Source organism: Copadichromis virginalis, linkage group LG2 (assembly GCF_057382275.1).
Source record: "Copadichromis virginalis isolate Kocher_CV1m ecotype Utaka linkage group LG2, C_Virginalis_male_GT1.1, whole genome shotgun sequence".
NCBI classification, from domain to species: domain Eukaryota; kingdom Metazoa; phylum Chordata; class Actinopteri; order Cichliformes; family Cichlidae; genus Copadichromis; species Copadichromis virginalis.
In genome coordinates, this window is record NC_140619.1 from 34,011,371 (window position 1) to 34,027,099 (window position 15,729).

At 40.1% G+C, this 15,729-nt stretch overlaps 1 protein-coding gene across 2 annotated transcripts in view; it reads right to left on the reverse strand.

Moving 5' to 3' along the window:
• macrod1 (mono-ADP ribosylhydrolase 1) overlaps positions 1-15,729 on the reverse strand; it is a 149,366-nt gene that overhangs the window by 11,906 nt on the left and 121,731 nt on the right. For both annotated transcript variants that reach the window (XM_085431419.1, XM_085431427.1), the window contains exons 6-8: positions 10,319-10,440; positions 4,097-4,127; positions 99-172 (exon numbers count right to left, since the gene is read on the reverse strand). In XM_085431419.1, coding sequence (XP_085287545.1) covers positions 99-172; positions 4,097-4,127; positions 10,319-10,440 — 227 coding nt within the window. The remainder of the gene's footprint in view (positions 1-98; positions 173-4,096; positions 4,128-10,318; positions 10,441-15,729) is intronic.

Sequence of the window (15,729 nt, forward strand, 5' to 3'; positions counted from 1 at the left end):
GAAAACAAAAACAACAGCTGTGAGAGAAATAATACCTGGAGGAAAGGGTAGGGGAAAATTTGCCAATCATGCAGGCGCAAACACAAACACATACCCACCTTGTCATGATGTGCATCGAGGTAGTCCCTCACAGTTTTTAACGCCTCGTGCACAGCCCGCTCAGATGGATATCCTACAGAAACACAAACACACACGCGCAAGTGACATCAAAAATACACACACAGTTTTCGAGAACAGGTGCAGAGAGAGATCTGTGTGCTTGCGTTGTGCTTTCTGTTCTTCTTTCCACTATTCTAACACTCCCCGTCCTGACTCCTCTCACGTTGTCTGATCCCGACTCAGTTATTCCAGCGAGACGCAGACACAACACACTTGTTGGTTACGAGGAGACAGATGGAGAAAGGCTGCTTTTCTTCTTCTATATTCATTGAGCAGCTGAGACCTTTCACTGCTGGAAAATTATACCCAGCGCTGGTAAAGCAGCACAAAGGCAATGAAAACTCATCATCTGGCCAAACTGCTCAACCCAAACAAACACTATGTGATTATACATTAGGAGATGGTTCAGCGTGTTAGCACAGGGGAATACGCGACGGTACAAATTAGCAACATACAATTTGTTAGAGCACTGAAACAAATGCACTGAAGAAAATGTAATATAATATGTTAATATGTGCCCACTATGGCTTGTTATATAAAACATTTTACTGATTGACATGTGCATCTAATTCAAGTGGCCTCACTCCATCTGCACAGGTGTTTTCACTCCTTTTTCTGTTTATTTGGACCAATTGAGACCTGCGTCACTCTTTAATTCAATATTTCAACCCTTATAATTTTAATTTTAAATGTATATGTTACATCCACGCATAAAATACTGAAATAAAGACTGAAAAATACAATGGCGTGAGCAGAGCTGTTCACTGAGCACACTGATTGTTTTGAATAGTTTCCACTGAGTGCATTCATTGCATATGATGTAAACAGCACCACAGGTTGTCAGCAAGGCTAGTGCTAGTGCTGGAGGAGGCAGAGAAAATGTGCAGCTTACAGCAGTGCTGTTAAATATTAGAGGATGATTTTGAGCAAATCTGTGCAAATTCGCACAGGAAAAAAAAAAGCTCAGCCAACGCCAGTAAAACCAAGGAACTGGTGGTAGACTTCCGCAGGCACAAGCATTCTCCACTGCAACCACTGAACATCCAGGGTATGGACATTGAGGCTGTGGACAGCTACAGGTACCTTGGTGTTCATCTGAACAACAGACTGGACTGGACTCATAACTCAGACGCCCTCTACAGGAAAGGGCAGAGCAGGCTGTACCTGCTGCGGAGACTCAGGTCGTTTGGGGTGGAGGGCCCACTCCTGAAGACCTTCTATGACTCTGTGGTGGCTTCTGCTATCTTTTATGGTGTGGTCTGCTGGGGCGGCAGCATCTCTGCTGGGGACAGGAAGAGACTGAACAGGGTGATCCGAAGGGCCAGCTCTGTTCTAGGATGCCCTCTGGACCCAGTGGAGGTGGTGAGTGACAGGAGAACGGCGGCTAAGCTGTCATCCCTGTTGGACAACATCTCCCACCCCATGCAGCAGACTGTGACAGCACTGAGCAGCTCCTTCAGTGGGAGACTGCGGCACCCACGGTGTGGGACGGAGAGATTTCGCAGGTCTTTCCTCCCCACTGCTGTCAGACTCCACAACAAAGACTTTAACTGAACAAACACACACATCCACACATGTGCAATAACACTAAGTGCAATAATCTTTTCTGGCATCGTTGTATTTTTACTCAGTTGTATATAGCATTCGTATTCTATTTTTATCTTATTGTATATTTTTATTCTATTTTATTCTACTGTATATAGTATATTATTTTATTCTATTCTGTACAGCTGTGTACTGTATTTATTCTTATTGTATTCTAATTTTTGCGTCATAACTTTTGCACTGTCCACTTCCTGCTGTGACAAAACAAATTTCCCACGTGTGGGACTAATAAAGGTTATCTTATCTTAACTAAGCCACTTTATTAGGTACATCTGTTGAGCACATATCTAATCAGTCAATGTAAATGCAGCGACTCGATGCATTTAGCTTTATAGGTGAAGACACCCTGCTGAAGTTCAATACCAAGCATTAGAATTAGAAACTGCTGATCTACTGAGATTTCCCCACACCACCATCGCTAAAGTTTTCAAAGGATGGTCTAAAGGAGAAAAGATCAAGTGAGCAGCAGTTCTCTGGGTGGAAATGCCACAACTCCTGCAAGCAAAGAACAGCAAACTCACACTACAATTCGCAGGGGCTCTCCGATCTCAATCCAATAGAGCACCTTTGGGATGTAGTTGAACAGAGGGACTGACATCATGGACGTGTACCTAACAAATCTGCACTAACTGTGTGATACGATCATGTCAATATGGACCAAAACATCTGAGGAATGTTTCCAGCACCTTGTTGGATCTATGGCACAAAGACTTATGACTGATATGCAGACAAAACAGGATGCAACACAGGATTCACAAGGTGGCTGCTGGGTGTCAAATTAATGTAATTTGTGTCCATATGGGTCTGAAAAACAAGCCACAATGTCAACATAATAAGCACCAAATTTGAAATGTCAAATTGACTTAAAGGATCAGGGCAGTTTTTGGTAATAACCACAAAGGATCAGTCATGAAAAGTGTAAGATCCTGTGGAAACAGCCCATAAAAAGTCCCGTAGAGCTGAATTATGTCTGTCCTGATTTCTACTGATTGGTTTATATTTACATGCAATACCAGTGAAAAGCTTAGGCACACTCAATCATTGAAGAGCATTTCTTTATTTTTAATTGATTTCTACATTTTTTTAAAAACAAAACAACATCTGCTGAATTCGTCAGTGACCTACAACACAGTAGGTTGAGCTTTCTTTCTAATGCTGATCCAGGAAATTGTACCACATATGTGTATTGGGGTCCTGGATTATTCTACTAGTAAATAAACGATTGCGATGAATCATCAATAGCCAGTGAGAAGAAAACTAAACCACAGACGCACCTGTAAAGCCACTAAACGATTGATCTTCCAAAGCAAACATCACTGATATTCTCATAAATTTTCAACATATTTTAAGAAATTTACTTTTTTTTTTTTAATCACACTGGCTTCATGCTCACTCTGTACAACAATCAAAAGAGTGTAATTTTGTGCATTTGTGCATCACGTTATCTTATTATAATAGTGGTACAAAGTCTGGGAAGAGGTGTACATCATCTGTGTTACTACTAAAAAAAAACAAACAACAAATTACTAGTGTGACTGCCTGCCAGGCACATTTGTTTTTCCCAATTTCGTTAGATTACAGAGTGTATAAAACACTGATGAGGAGCAGTTAATGCTTTAATAGGAATTAAGTTACAGCTCTAAAATATGAGACCATTCTTTAAAAATGATACTCATATGCTGGTATGTTTTCTGTGTGGAACTATGGCTTAAAGATGGCAGATTTGTTTTCAATTGCAGCCGTCTGTCTGTAGAGACACAAGCTGCTTATACCTCCTAAAGTTACATAATTTGTGTTACTGCTTCAACACCCTGACCTACAAAACACTCAAGAGGAAAGAAACAGCGGGACAATGACAAACAAGCAGAACAGGGAGGAAGACAACCTGGAGTCAACTGGGAATTTAGCCTTTTCCTCTTTCCAGCAATGACAGAGAGGTGTCAACAACTAGCCCTCACAGCAAAGCCACCCTGGGGTGTGTTTAAGCACTATCCTTGACTCTCTCCTGCCAGCGTGAAGAGGATTACAGTCAATATAACACAATCTCCGGCCTAATCTATCTTAATCTGCCGCTCTTAATCCAAGGGGTTAATCTGAGAACCACCTCTGGGTCGGGGGAGATCATTTGACAAGCGGCACCCGGAGGCTCGGCGCTCTGGTCAAACAGGCAGACTGACAAGCGTGTGATGGAGAGCACACAGCGTGTACAGTGAATGAAGACAGCAGAGAGGAAGTGTTGTTGGTGATCAATAAATGTGAAATAAATGATAGAAAACTGACACACAAACACAAAGTGTAGGAACAGAGGAGACACACACATGAAGGCACTAACCGTAGATTCCAGTTGAGATGCAAGGGAAAGCCTGCAGAGTGAAGAGGAAAAACCAAGTTACAATGTGCCGCAGGTCACATTTAAAACATTTATCAGCTCCTTGTGTCACTCTGTTATGTTCTAATGCATTCAATCAATCCACCTTCCAATTTAAGTAAGTAAGTAAGTAAGTAAAATTTATTTATATAGCACATTTCACAGATAAAAATCACAAAGTGCTTTACAGTAAGATCAGACATACAAGTAAAAATTAATTAAATTAATTAAAAGCCCGTTTGTATAAAAATGTCTTCAGCTGCTTTTTAAAGGAGTCAGTAGAGTCTAGACAGCGTAAAGACAACGGCAGAGAGTTCCACAGCCTAGGTGCCAGTGCCTGAAAAGCTCGATCCCCACGTGTTTTAAATCTAGTACGTGGGACCACCAGTAGCCTCTGACCTGAAGACCTAAGTGCTCGGGATGAAGCATGAGGTTTCAACAGGTCAGAGATATACTGGGGAGCTTCACCACGCAGAGCTCTAAAAGTTACAACTAAAATTTTAAAATGAACCCTAAAATTTACAGGCAACCAATGAAGAGAAGCCAGAACTGGAGTAATGTGTGACCTCTTGTTTGTACCAGTTAAAAGTCTTGCCGCTGCATTCTGTACAGACTGAAGGCGATCCAGAGCTGATTTGTTAAGACACGTAAAAAGACCGTTACAATAATCCAAACGAGAAGAGATAAAAGCATGAATAATCATCTCAAGTTCTGCCTTTGACACCAGTAGCCTGAGTTTAGAAATGTTTCTTAGATGATAAAAACAGTTCCGGACAAGTTGTTTAGAGTGTTTCTCAAGAGACATCGAACTGTCAAATATAACACCTAAGTTTCTGAGACTCGACTGAAATGAAGGGTCTAAAAAACTGATATGCTGCCTAATTTCTGAGAGCATGTGATCAGGTGCAATAATCAAAGTTTCTGTTTTATCTGCATTTAACTGAAGGAAATTGTCATTTAACCATTGTTTGATTTCTGACAGACAATTATTTAAACAAGACAATTTATACAACTCAGAAGCTTTGAAAGAACAGTACAACTGAATGTCATCAGCATAGATATGAAGAAAGTTATTGAGAAAGAAATGTTATTGTAACATCTGATAATGTGGCCTAGAGGGAGGATATACAGCAAAAAGAGAATAGGACCTAAAACAGATCCTTGAGGTACCCCAGAAGACAGAACTGATGTTTCCGACAGCACATGATTTATACAGACAGTAAAGGATCTCTCAGATAGATACGACATAAACCATTTTAAAACAACGCCAGTAATCCCAAACAAGTCCTTCAGCCTATTTATCATGATGCTGTGATCAACAGTATCAAAAGCAGAGCTGAGATCCAACATAACCAGAACAGTGTACTCTCCAGAGTCTGCTGCCATCAGAATGTCACTAGACACTTTAAGCAAAGCGGTTTCAGTGGAGTGCAATTTGCGGAAACCAGACTGGAAAATGTCCAGAACATTGTTCTTTTCCAAAAAGTTGTTAAGTTGTTCTGCAACTGTTTTTTCCAAGATCTTTGACACCAATGGTAGTTTTGATATTGGCCTGTAACTGCTTGGAAGAGATGGATCCAAATTTGGTTTCTTTAATATTGGTTCAACAATAGCTTGTTTAAAATAGCTGGGAACTGAGCCAGTATAAAGAGAAGTATTAATTATTTCCAGAATACAGGGGCCAATAGAATCAAACACACTAAAGAAAAATGATGGAGGAAGTACATCAAGGTGGCTTGAAGTCAGTTTCATTCGACCAAGCAGAGCACTGATGTCCTGTAAGGTAACAGGAGTAAAAGAGGACCAGGTATCAGAGGTAAACAACGTGTCAATGTGATACTGAGAGGATGATGGAGAAATATTAGACCTGACAGCAGCGACCTTATTAACAAAATAGTTTAAAAAGTCATTACAATCAGATTTAGTATAGACTGGTACATGAGGAATATCAGGAGAGACAATGTTTTTAATTGTATCAAACAATACTCTGGGATTTTTCTTTTTTGAAGCTATTAGATTAGCAAAATATTCCGTTCTGGCATTTTTTATCAGGTCGTTAAGTGAGAAAATTGATTCCTTGAGATGTACCCTATAGACCTCAAGCTTGGAAGCCTTCCATAAACGTTCTAATTTGCGACAATATCTCCTAAAATTTCGAATACTTTCATTTATCCAAGGACAGAAATTTGAAGAATGGACAACATTTCGTTTCAGAGGTGCCACCGTATCTAAAATAGATTTACATTGATTGTTAAAAGACAAAATAAGTGAATCCATATCATTTTGAGTCATGCGAGGGACAAACATGGCAGAAAACCTTCTAGCAGCATCCTGGTTTATAATCCGCCTTTGGATCATCAATTTAGGAGGTGAAGGATCCACGTAAAATGACAAATTAAAGAATATACAACTATGGTCACTCACATGGACATCTTCCATATATGCATCATGTATATTTAAACCCAGGGAGAAAACAAGATCAAGAGTGTGGCCCTTCGTATGTGTGGGGCCAGAAACATGCTGCTTAAAGTTTAAACACAACACATGATAATGATGAAGCAAAATCATTTAGAAATCAAACGCTCCTTTTACATACGTGTTCAGACAGTAGATTCAGTACTTTGCTAAATCACCTTTTGCAGCAATGCATTATGAGTTCTTGGGAATAATCCCACAAATTTGGCATGCTTTTCTTTTCCAAAGCTCCTTTTCATTTTGACAGAATCTCTCATGCTCAGTGAAGCTTAACGGGAAGCAGTGGTGCACAGGCGTTTTCAAGTGTCTCCTGGGATGCTCCTTCAGGTCCAGACTTTTGGTTGACTTTCCCACACCAGAGCTGAGTTTACTTGGTAATGTGCTTTATATTCTTGCTAAGATGTAAACTTCTGCCTGAGTCTGAAATCTTATTGTGGAAAAGGTTTTCACTCAGTATTGCTCTGTGTTTTTTGCATCCATCTTCTGCTGCCATTACTGTGTTTGACTGTAGGAATGGTATTAATTAGGCGATGCTCAGTGTCCGGTTTCCTGCACACAAAGCGTGGGGAATTGTGGCCTAAGAGTTCAATCTTTATTTCATCAGACCAGAAGTATAAGAGTCAGGTATCTGACAAAGCAGTCTGTCCACCATAAAGGCCTGACAGCTAGAACGCATCATCAAAGGCTGCCCTTCTTTTAGACACATCTAATCTCCATAAAGGAACTCTGGATCCTAATTATCATGACCTTTGAATTATTGGTTACCTGTTCACGCAATGCCTTCTTCCCCTATTCCTGATTTTGACAGGATGAGTGTTGGTGGTTCCAGATTTCTTTCATTTTCAACCAAATTCAACCAAATGCACCCTGACAGTGCTTTAGCACAAAAACTACATCGAAAAGTGATCATTTAAAAGACAAAAAAACAAAAACCCATCTCGCAGATCTTTGGAAACTTTATTTTAACTGGTATGTGTATATATTTCCTGATTTTGTCCAATGACTTCAAAAAGACAGATCATGCTGTAGGCATTTCAAGGATCACTGATAGACGTGGGATGCTTAATTACGTGTATCATGACAAAGGCTCCAAACAAAATGGAAAAAAAGACTCACTCTTTTAATTAAAAACATACACACACTTTACAACCTTGTTTTTGCTTTGACATTATGGAGTACTGTGTGCAGACTGATGAGAGAACATGAACTGAAGAAGAGCATGAAACACATCAAAATGGGGAAAATTTTAAAAGATCTGACAACTTTCTGAAGAGCTCATCATCATCATCACACACACTCTCTGTATGTCTATCCTTCTGAGGACACTCGGTGACATAATGCATGGCCTATCCTCTCTACTTAACCTTAACTAGCATAAACCAAAGCCCTAGAAGCAACCCTTAACATAACTCAAACCTGACGCTAAACCTGAAGCTTAAATCCGGGTCTAAACCTTTGACGATGTGTCAAAAAGCAACTTTCCCCAAATCTCCTCACTTTCAAGGTCTACAACAAACTGGTCCTCACAAAGGCAGCCATACACGTACACACACGTAGCACTGCACAGAAATCACACTCTCTGCTGGATCCCGATGGAGTCTTTCTCTTGATTGTTTTTTATGGCAGCCTTTCTTCAGCCTCTGACTTTCACATCTATTTAAAGACCAAACTGTTGATCATCCTTTGCTGACGAGGCCGAGCAGGGAAGAATTCTTCCGTCAGCTTCGGCCGTGCTAGTAACACTAATCAGACATCATTACAGTAATTACGATGGTGGGTATACAGACAGCCACTGAGGAAACAATCACTTTATACCGTAAGCTATTACCGGTATACTTTAGGAAAAGAACTTAAAAAACTTCTTGTGTCCACGATTTTGTGGAATTGGTGCATTTTTGCAACAGCTACTTTTTAATGATGCTGGTGAAAATGAAGCTTTGAATGGAAGACTTGCTGCAGTGCTAGACAGATTGTGGGCTTGTAATTGTGTCATATTAGTTTAATACAACGCTAAATGGGCTTTTTTCCCCACCAATGCTGTGATTGAGTGGGAGATCCTTCCCAAACAACAGGACAAACAGGTAAAAGTTAACAGGTAAACAGAGTTGTCACCCTCTTCTAAGAGCTCACACTGCTTTTTACACAGTAAGTGTTGCTGTGTTCTGGCAGCTGAATGCCTTTAACTGTGTTGTCTTAAAAACCATCCTCTTGTGAGTTAACACGTGGGCTATGAACCATGACATTTCCAGTTTGAATCATCATTTTATTCCATCTCTCTCACCTGTCCGCACTCATTAACAATAGCTGCAAAAAATCTGCAGCAGATTCATTATTTCAGGTTCCCGACAAAGCGAATGTGAGCGAGGGAATTGTTTAAAGTCTATTTAGCACCACATTCCCTCTTTTGCATCTCGGCAAGGTAAAATAGGTAATTTGGTACTGAAAGTATTTAACCTTGGATTTAGTTTCTCCAAGTTGCCCAATTAATCGCTTCAGATTAGCTTTGAAAGCATTTTTTCACAGCACAAAGACAACTGGAGATTTTGTCTTCGCAGTACTTAGATTGCATCTGATTGAAAGAGGCATGTCTTTGCAGCTGCTTTGGACCGCAGGACAACTGCCAAAACCAAAAACTTTTTTTTTCTTAAATTGGACAAGCAGACAAGCATAAGCAGGCGGATGTTTTTAAGACAGACTGGAACAATGTCGACTTGTACTTTAGTATAAAGTTGCAGCAGAGCCAACAGTTACATTTAAGTCATGCATTATTTCCTGCACTGTAGGTGATTTTGCTTACATTGCTGGCAGACTCACCAGCAATGAAAAAACAATGACAAGAAGAGACCACAGCAGAAGGTAAATGCAGCTATTAACAGAAATAAATACATATTAAAAATCAAAAGGATTATAACTGTTAGTCAGTGAGGTCCGTGTTTGCCAAGTCTGTGCAACACCACTGGTTCTCCTTTGAGTCAAGCAGCCAGTAAACTTCAAGTCTGGCAGATTTCCAACCTGTTGTCAAATATGCCAGCACAAGCAGATGTCTGGATGCTCCCCAGGTCTCCAGATCTGTTCATTTAACCAGACTGCACAGCTTAAGACTCAGGGTGAAGGCAACTATGCCTCACAGGTTCTCTGACACCTACAATAAACAAATAATTTGAAGTTTTGTGAAAATTGCTGTTGCTATGAAAACTTCGGTTAAAAAAAAATCCTGCAACTGATGCATTTAAGTCTGTTTCAAATCCTGTTCTTTACTAGCGAAGCTACTAATGTTCTGCATGAATCTTCACACTGCTTCCATGCTCCTGTTTTCTTCAATTGCACCTCTGACTTTGTTTTCATGTTGCTTTGGTGCTTTTCTTTGGCTTTAACACTTCATTCTCTGTGAAACCTCCTGCCTGGTGTGTTTCATGCTACCTTCTTACAACTCACACTCCTACCTCTTTTCCCCTTCCTCCATCCATCTCAGTTTGAACACTGTATTCTTTGAAAAATCCAATGCGATCATTTTTTCTGGCTTGGGTTTCTTTTTTAACTATAGCACCCTGTCATACAGTCATGACTGCTTCACCCGTCCTTTTTTTCTTCCTACCAATGCTACCAATTCTTTTTCTTTACCTTCTTTTACTTTTAACCTGACCTCTCAATCCTCCTGCGTTACCCCGTTTTCAGCATCAGTTCAAATTGCTGTCTCAAATTCATTCTCACCACAGAACGAGCACCATTTTCGGTCGCCGTCTCGAGGCTGTTTCTGTAGCACGATCTTAGCGCGTTCTTCTCCTCCTCTCCAACTCCGCCTTGTGCAATCGGCCCCACTGTGTGAATCACATCTGCAGAGATGGGAAGAAAGAATTCTTTACACAGTGTCAAAGGTATGAAGCTACTGTGAAATAAAGGTAACAGGACAACTGCAAATAAAATACAGTTAAAATTTATAGTTTTTATCAGGGAACTATTTTAAATATTATTAATAAACTCTACTGTTGACATTAAAGTCCTTATAAAACATGTTTTATATCCCCTGACAAAAGCCTGAAAAATGATGCTTACTGTAAACAGTGTTCCTGATCAGCTGAAAAGTAGTGCACTTTCTGTGCCAACTAGCACCAACACTATAATCTTTAGATCTATCCATGTTGATAGTATGATAAAACGTGCCCATCATCAGAAGAGTGGATGACCAGAACTGCTGGTGCACACCAAGAGGCCAACAGTGGATACATTTGTGGTTTGATATTCTGTTTAGCATAGAGGTGCAATTTTGGAAATTGCCATCCATTTTATTTCCGGATAAAATAAACCGTGAACATCCTACATGAAGCGATGAGTGGGCTTCGAGGGCTTGAAGAAGATTACCAGCCTTCCAGGTGATGCAGGTTAGCCGTGCTCCAAATGAATATTGAATGTTTCTTTGTGTTCATGTACAGGAACATGGCAGTAACACCATAAGTCTAATTGACGCAGCTAAATGGAACACCTCTTGTATTTTAGCCATTGCTTCTGGACTCCAAACAGCTTCTATTTAAGTGCTCTAAGCAAATCCAAAAGCTTGTAACTATAGAGCAACATGTCTGTGGCTGTACTCTTCTACTGAGGAGTCTCTTTCTTTCAGTTAGGAAAACAGAAAACACAAGATGACCTTCATTTTAACATTGCAGGATGGTTTTCTTAAGTAATGAGCACAATGAAAAACAAAACAAAGTCTACTTTTTCACATTTCAAACAGAGTTTCTACGTGGCAGAGTTTCCCAATATCACCGTTTTATTCATCATAACTTCAAAAATAAATAAATCAGGCAACCGGCTGGATGTATTAAGCTTTCAAAAAACCACCTTCTCTGTCAGCTCACACAGTGCACTGATCGCACTTCAAGCAAGTGTAAACTCAGATGCCTTCCGTCTATATAATCCAGCTCGTCTGTACACGATAGTCATCAAAATTTGCTTTAACACACATTTAAAATACATCAACTAAAAATCAGTGTCAAGTTGCATTTGAGCTGATAGCAAAAAAGCATAAAACATTTTATACGGATATATTTTTTGTCACCAAACTGTACACTTCTTTTTTCTTTCCTTGCCCCACTGTTATTGATTGTGCTGTCTCTGATGGCACATTAGCCATTAAAGTTTGACAACATGTCGGCCTTTTGTTTACATTTTTTACCTCTACTTGACCCAAGTCTTTTATTTTTATTTCTATTTTCTACATAGAAAATCAGCAGGGAATTCATGTTTTGTGGACGATCGTTAAAAACCCTACCGTCCACCTGCTGATGCAGAAATCAATAAACCTCATGACAAATAAGGTTATTCCAATCTTTTGTTGTCTAATTTTGGTGAGCCTGAATTGTAGCCTCAGTTTTTTGTTCTCAGCTGACAGGAGTGGCACTCGGTGTGGTCTTCTGCTGCTGTAGCCCATCTGCTTCAAGTTACGATGCTTTTAGCATTCAGAGATGCTCTTCTGCAAACCTTGGTTGCAACTAGTGGTTATTTGAGAATGCATTCTCCTCTGACCTCTAGTATCAATAAGGCTTTTTCACCAAAGTAACTGCAGCTCACTGGATATTTTCTCTATTCAAACCCTTCCCTTTGAACACTACAGGGAGTGCAGAATTATTAGGCAAATGAGTATTTTGTCCACATCATCCTCTTCATGCATGTTGTCTTACTCCAAGCTGTATAGGCTCGAAAGCCTACTACCAATTAAGCATATTAGGTGATGTGCATCTCTGTAATGAGAAGGGGTGTGGTCTAATGACATCAACACCCTATATCAGGTGTGCATAATTATTAGGCAACTTCCTTTCCTTTGGCAAAATGGGTCAAAAGGAGGACTTGACAGGCTCAGAAAAGTCAAAAATAGTGAGATATCTTGCAGAGGGATGCAGCAGTCTCAAAATTGCAAAGCTTCTGAAGCGCGATCATCGAACAATCAAGCGTTTCATTCAAAATAGTCAACAGGGTCGCAAGAAGCGTGTGGAAAAACCAAGGCGCAAAATAACTGCCCATGAACTGAGAAAAGTCAAGCGTGCAGCTGCCAAGATGCCACTTGCCACCAGTTTGGCCATATTTCAGAGCTGCAACATCACTGGAGTGCCCAAAAGCACAAGGTGTGCAATACTCAGAGACATGGCCAAGGTAAGAAAGGCTGAAAGACGACCACCACTGAACAAGACACACAAGCTGAAACGTCAAGACTGGGCCAAGAAATATCTCAAGACTGATTTTTCTAAGGTTTTATGGACTGATGAAATGAGAGTGAGTCTTGATGGGCCAGATGGATGGGCCCGTGGCTGGATTGGTAAAGGGCAGAGAGCTCCTGTCCGACTCAGACGCCAGCAAGGTGGAGGTGGAGTACTGGTTTGGGCTGGTATCATCAAAGATGAGCTTGTGGGGCCTTTTCGGGTTGAGGATGGAGTCAAGCTCAACTCCCAGTCCTACTGCCAGTTTCTGGAAGACACCTTCTTCAAGCAGTGGTACAGGAAGAAGTCTGCATCCTTCAAGAAAAACATGATTTTTATGCAGGACAATGCTCCATCACACGCGTCCAAGTACTCCACAGCGTGGCTGGCAAGAAAGGGTATAAAAGAAGAAAAACTAATGACATGGCCACCTTGTTCACCTGATCTGAACCCCATTGAGAACCTGTGGTCCATCATCAAATGTGAGATTTACAAGGAGGGAAAACAGTACACCTCTCTGAACAGTGTCTGGGAGGCTGTGGTTGCTGCTGCACGCAATGTTGATGGTGAACAGATCAAAACACTGACAGAATCCAAGGATGGCAGGCTTTTGAGTGTCCTTGCAAAGAAAGGTGGCTATATTGGTCGCTGATTTGTTTTTGTTTTGTTTTTGAATGTCAGAAATGTATATTTGTGAATGTGGAGATGTTATATTGGTTTCACTGGTAAAAATAAATAATTGAAAGGGGTATATATATTTTTTTTGTTAAGTTGTCTATTAATTATGCACAGTAATAGTCACCTGCACACACAGATATCCCCCTAAAATAGCTAAAACTAAAAACAAACTAAAAACTACTTCCAAAAACATTCAGCTTTGATATTAATGAGTTTTTTGAGTTCATTGAGAACATGGTTGTTGTTCAATAATAAAATTATTCCTCAAAAATACAACTTGCCTAATAATTCTGCACTCCCTGTAGAGATGGTTGTGTGGGAAAATCCCAGCAGATCAACTTTTTCTAAAATATTCAGACCAGCTTCAATCACCTTGCTCCCTGTTTCTGATCTTCAGCAGGTTGTTTTCACCGTGTCTACACGTCTAAATGCACCGAGTTGCTGCCACGCAATGATGGCTGATAAGATATTCGCATTAACAAGCAGTTGAATCTGAGTACCCAACAAAGTGGCTGGTGAGTGTCTATTTAAGGTGATCCAGTGTTGCTATGATATGTAGGCACTTTAAATCAGTAAAATAAGCCGATTTTAAACTAGGTTTTCTCAATATTTCTGGACTTTTTTCCCCTCACTTTGATTTCTGTGATGATTAATGAGGCTCTGAACTGTGAGATCACAAATGCATTTTTACTATTTCAATCTAAATTTCCAGAGGGTTTAACATTTGATTTTAACTACAGAGCTGGAAAGCTTTGAATCTACTGCTGTCACTGGTTTTGATGCCGCAAGCAAATCATTTTTTCTGGGTGTTTGTCACAGCCTATGGTGTCGTATGAAAACAGTTTTTAGTACTACCATTATTTACCAAACCGAAAACAGTACACAGCACTTTTTTTACATTGTCCTCTCAGCGAGTCCACAGCAACACCATCTTTCACTGTTTCCAATTTGTTTTGTGTGAAATATTTTTTCATGCTTTTCAGTCATGTAGCCGTAGCTCGACTAATTGATACTGTCTCTGTCAAGTTAATTGCTGCAGTTTTACTCTATGGTCTCAGAAAAAATATTTAAATTTGTGTATTTGATTAAATAAAGGCTAAATAAACTGAAGCGTACTGACGTGAAGGTTGAGGAAAGACCGGAGAGGCAGAGAAAACAGGAATACTAGTAAACAGAAACCAAGTGAGGAACAGAGACTGCTGTCGGTGAGCTGCGGTTTAACCGGCCTCTACACGCCCACGCCGACACCACCACACATTCTGATGAGGCTCAGCATGTTGCTCAGCTTGAATCTCAGCGGTGTCATAAGACCTGGCTGGACCACCGCCTCTACACGAGAACACACACAAACTGAAAAGAATCTCAACAATACAAGGCTTTTTTCTTCCATCTAGTACCACGAGACACCTTTTTTTTTCTTAACAGGCTCCCATGAGGTGAAATAATCTCTGATTTTTTCCACCTCAGATCAGTTTTGACACTTGAGTCTTGAATAAAGTGTGGACTGATCTGCAGATTTCACTCACACCAGACAGCTCAATCACAGCCTCAAACATGTTCACTGTTCATTAAAAGGGGCCCTGTTTTTTTATTATTATTATTATTTATTTTTTACATCCATCTAGGACAAGTTATTTGTCACATGCCCTCACTAACAATGTGATATAATATAAAGGTCTGCTTGTCTATTTGCAATCTGGCTGTGCTGGGTGGATTGATACTGAAATATTGACGTTTCCAAATCCCGAGATTCCTGTCTTAGAATCAATTCTAATTTAAAAAAAAAAAAATCCATATCTAAACTCAGTAATTGGACATAAATGTGTATTTAGTTGTGTGCTGGGGAAGAAATTCAGCCCTCTAACTCATCCAGTGGGACCAGCCTGTGGGGGCGGAGGTGGGTGCTGGGGTCAGTGGAGGGTGAGGGGTGATTACATATTGTTCATGATGTACAGTAGTCTGGTCTCATGCCCGCACAGAGAGAGTGAGGAAAAACACAGAGAGGGCTGATAAAAAGCAACAATTATCACTGACTGCAGCAAAGCAACCTGTGTCTATCCAGGCTACAGTTTTATGAGTTAATGTTCCCGTCATTATTAACCCTTTAATTTAAAAATTTCAACCCTATAGCAATATTGGGGGATATTACAAGATTGTTTTATTTGGTTGCATTTTATGTGTTGCGAATCAGGGTCAATTTATTTTCAATATATGATGTAGGGTAATTTTTTTTTTTTTAAAAGAACTGAATTGAAT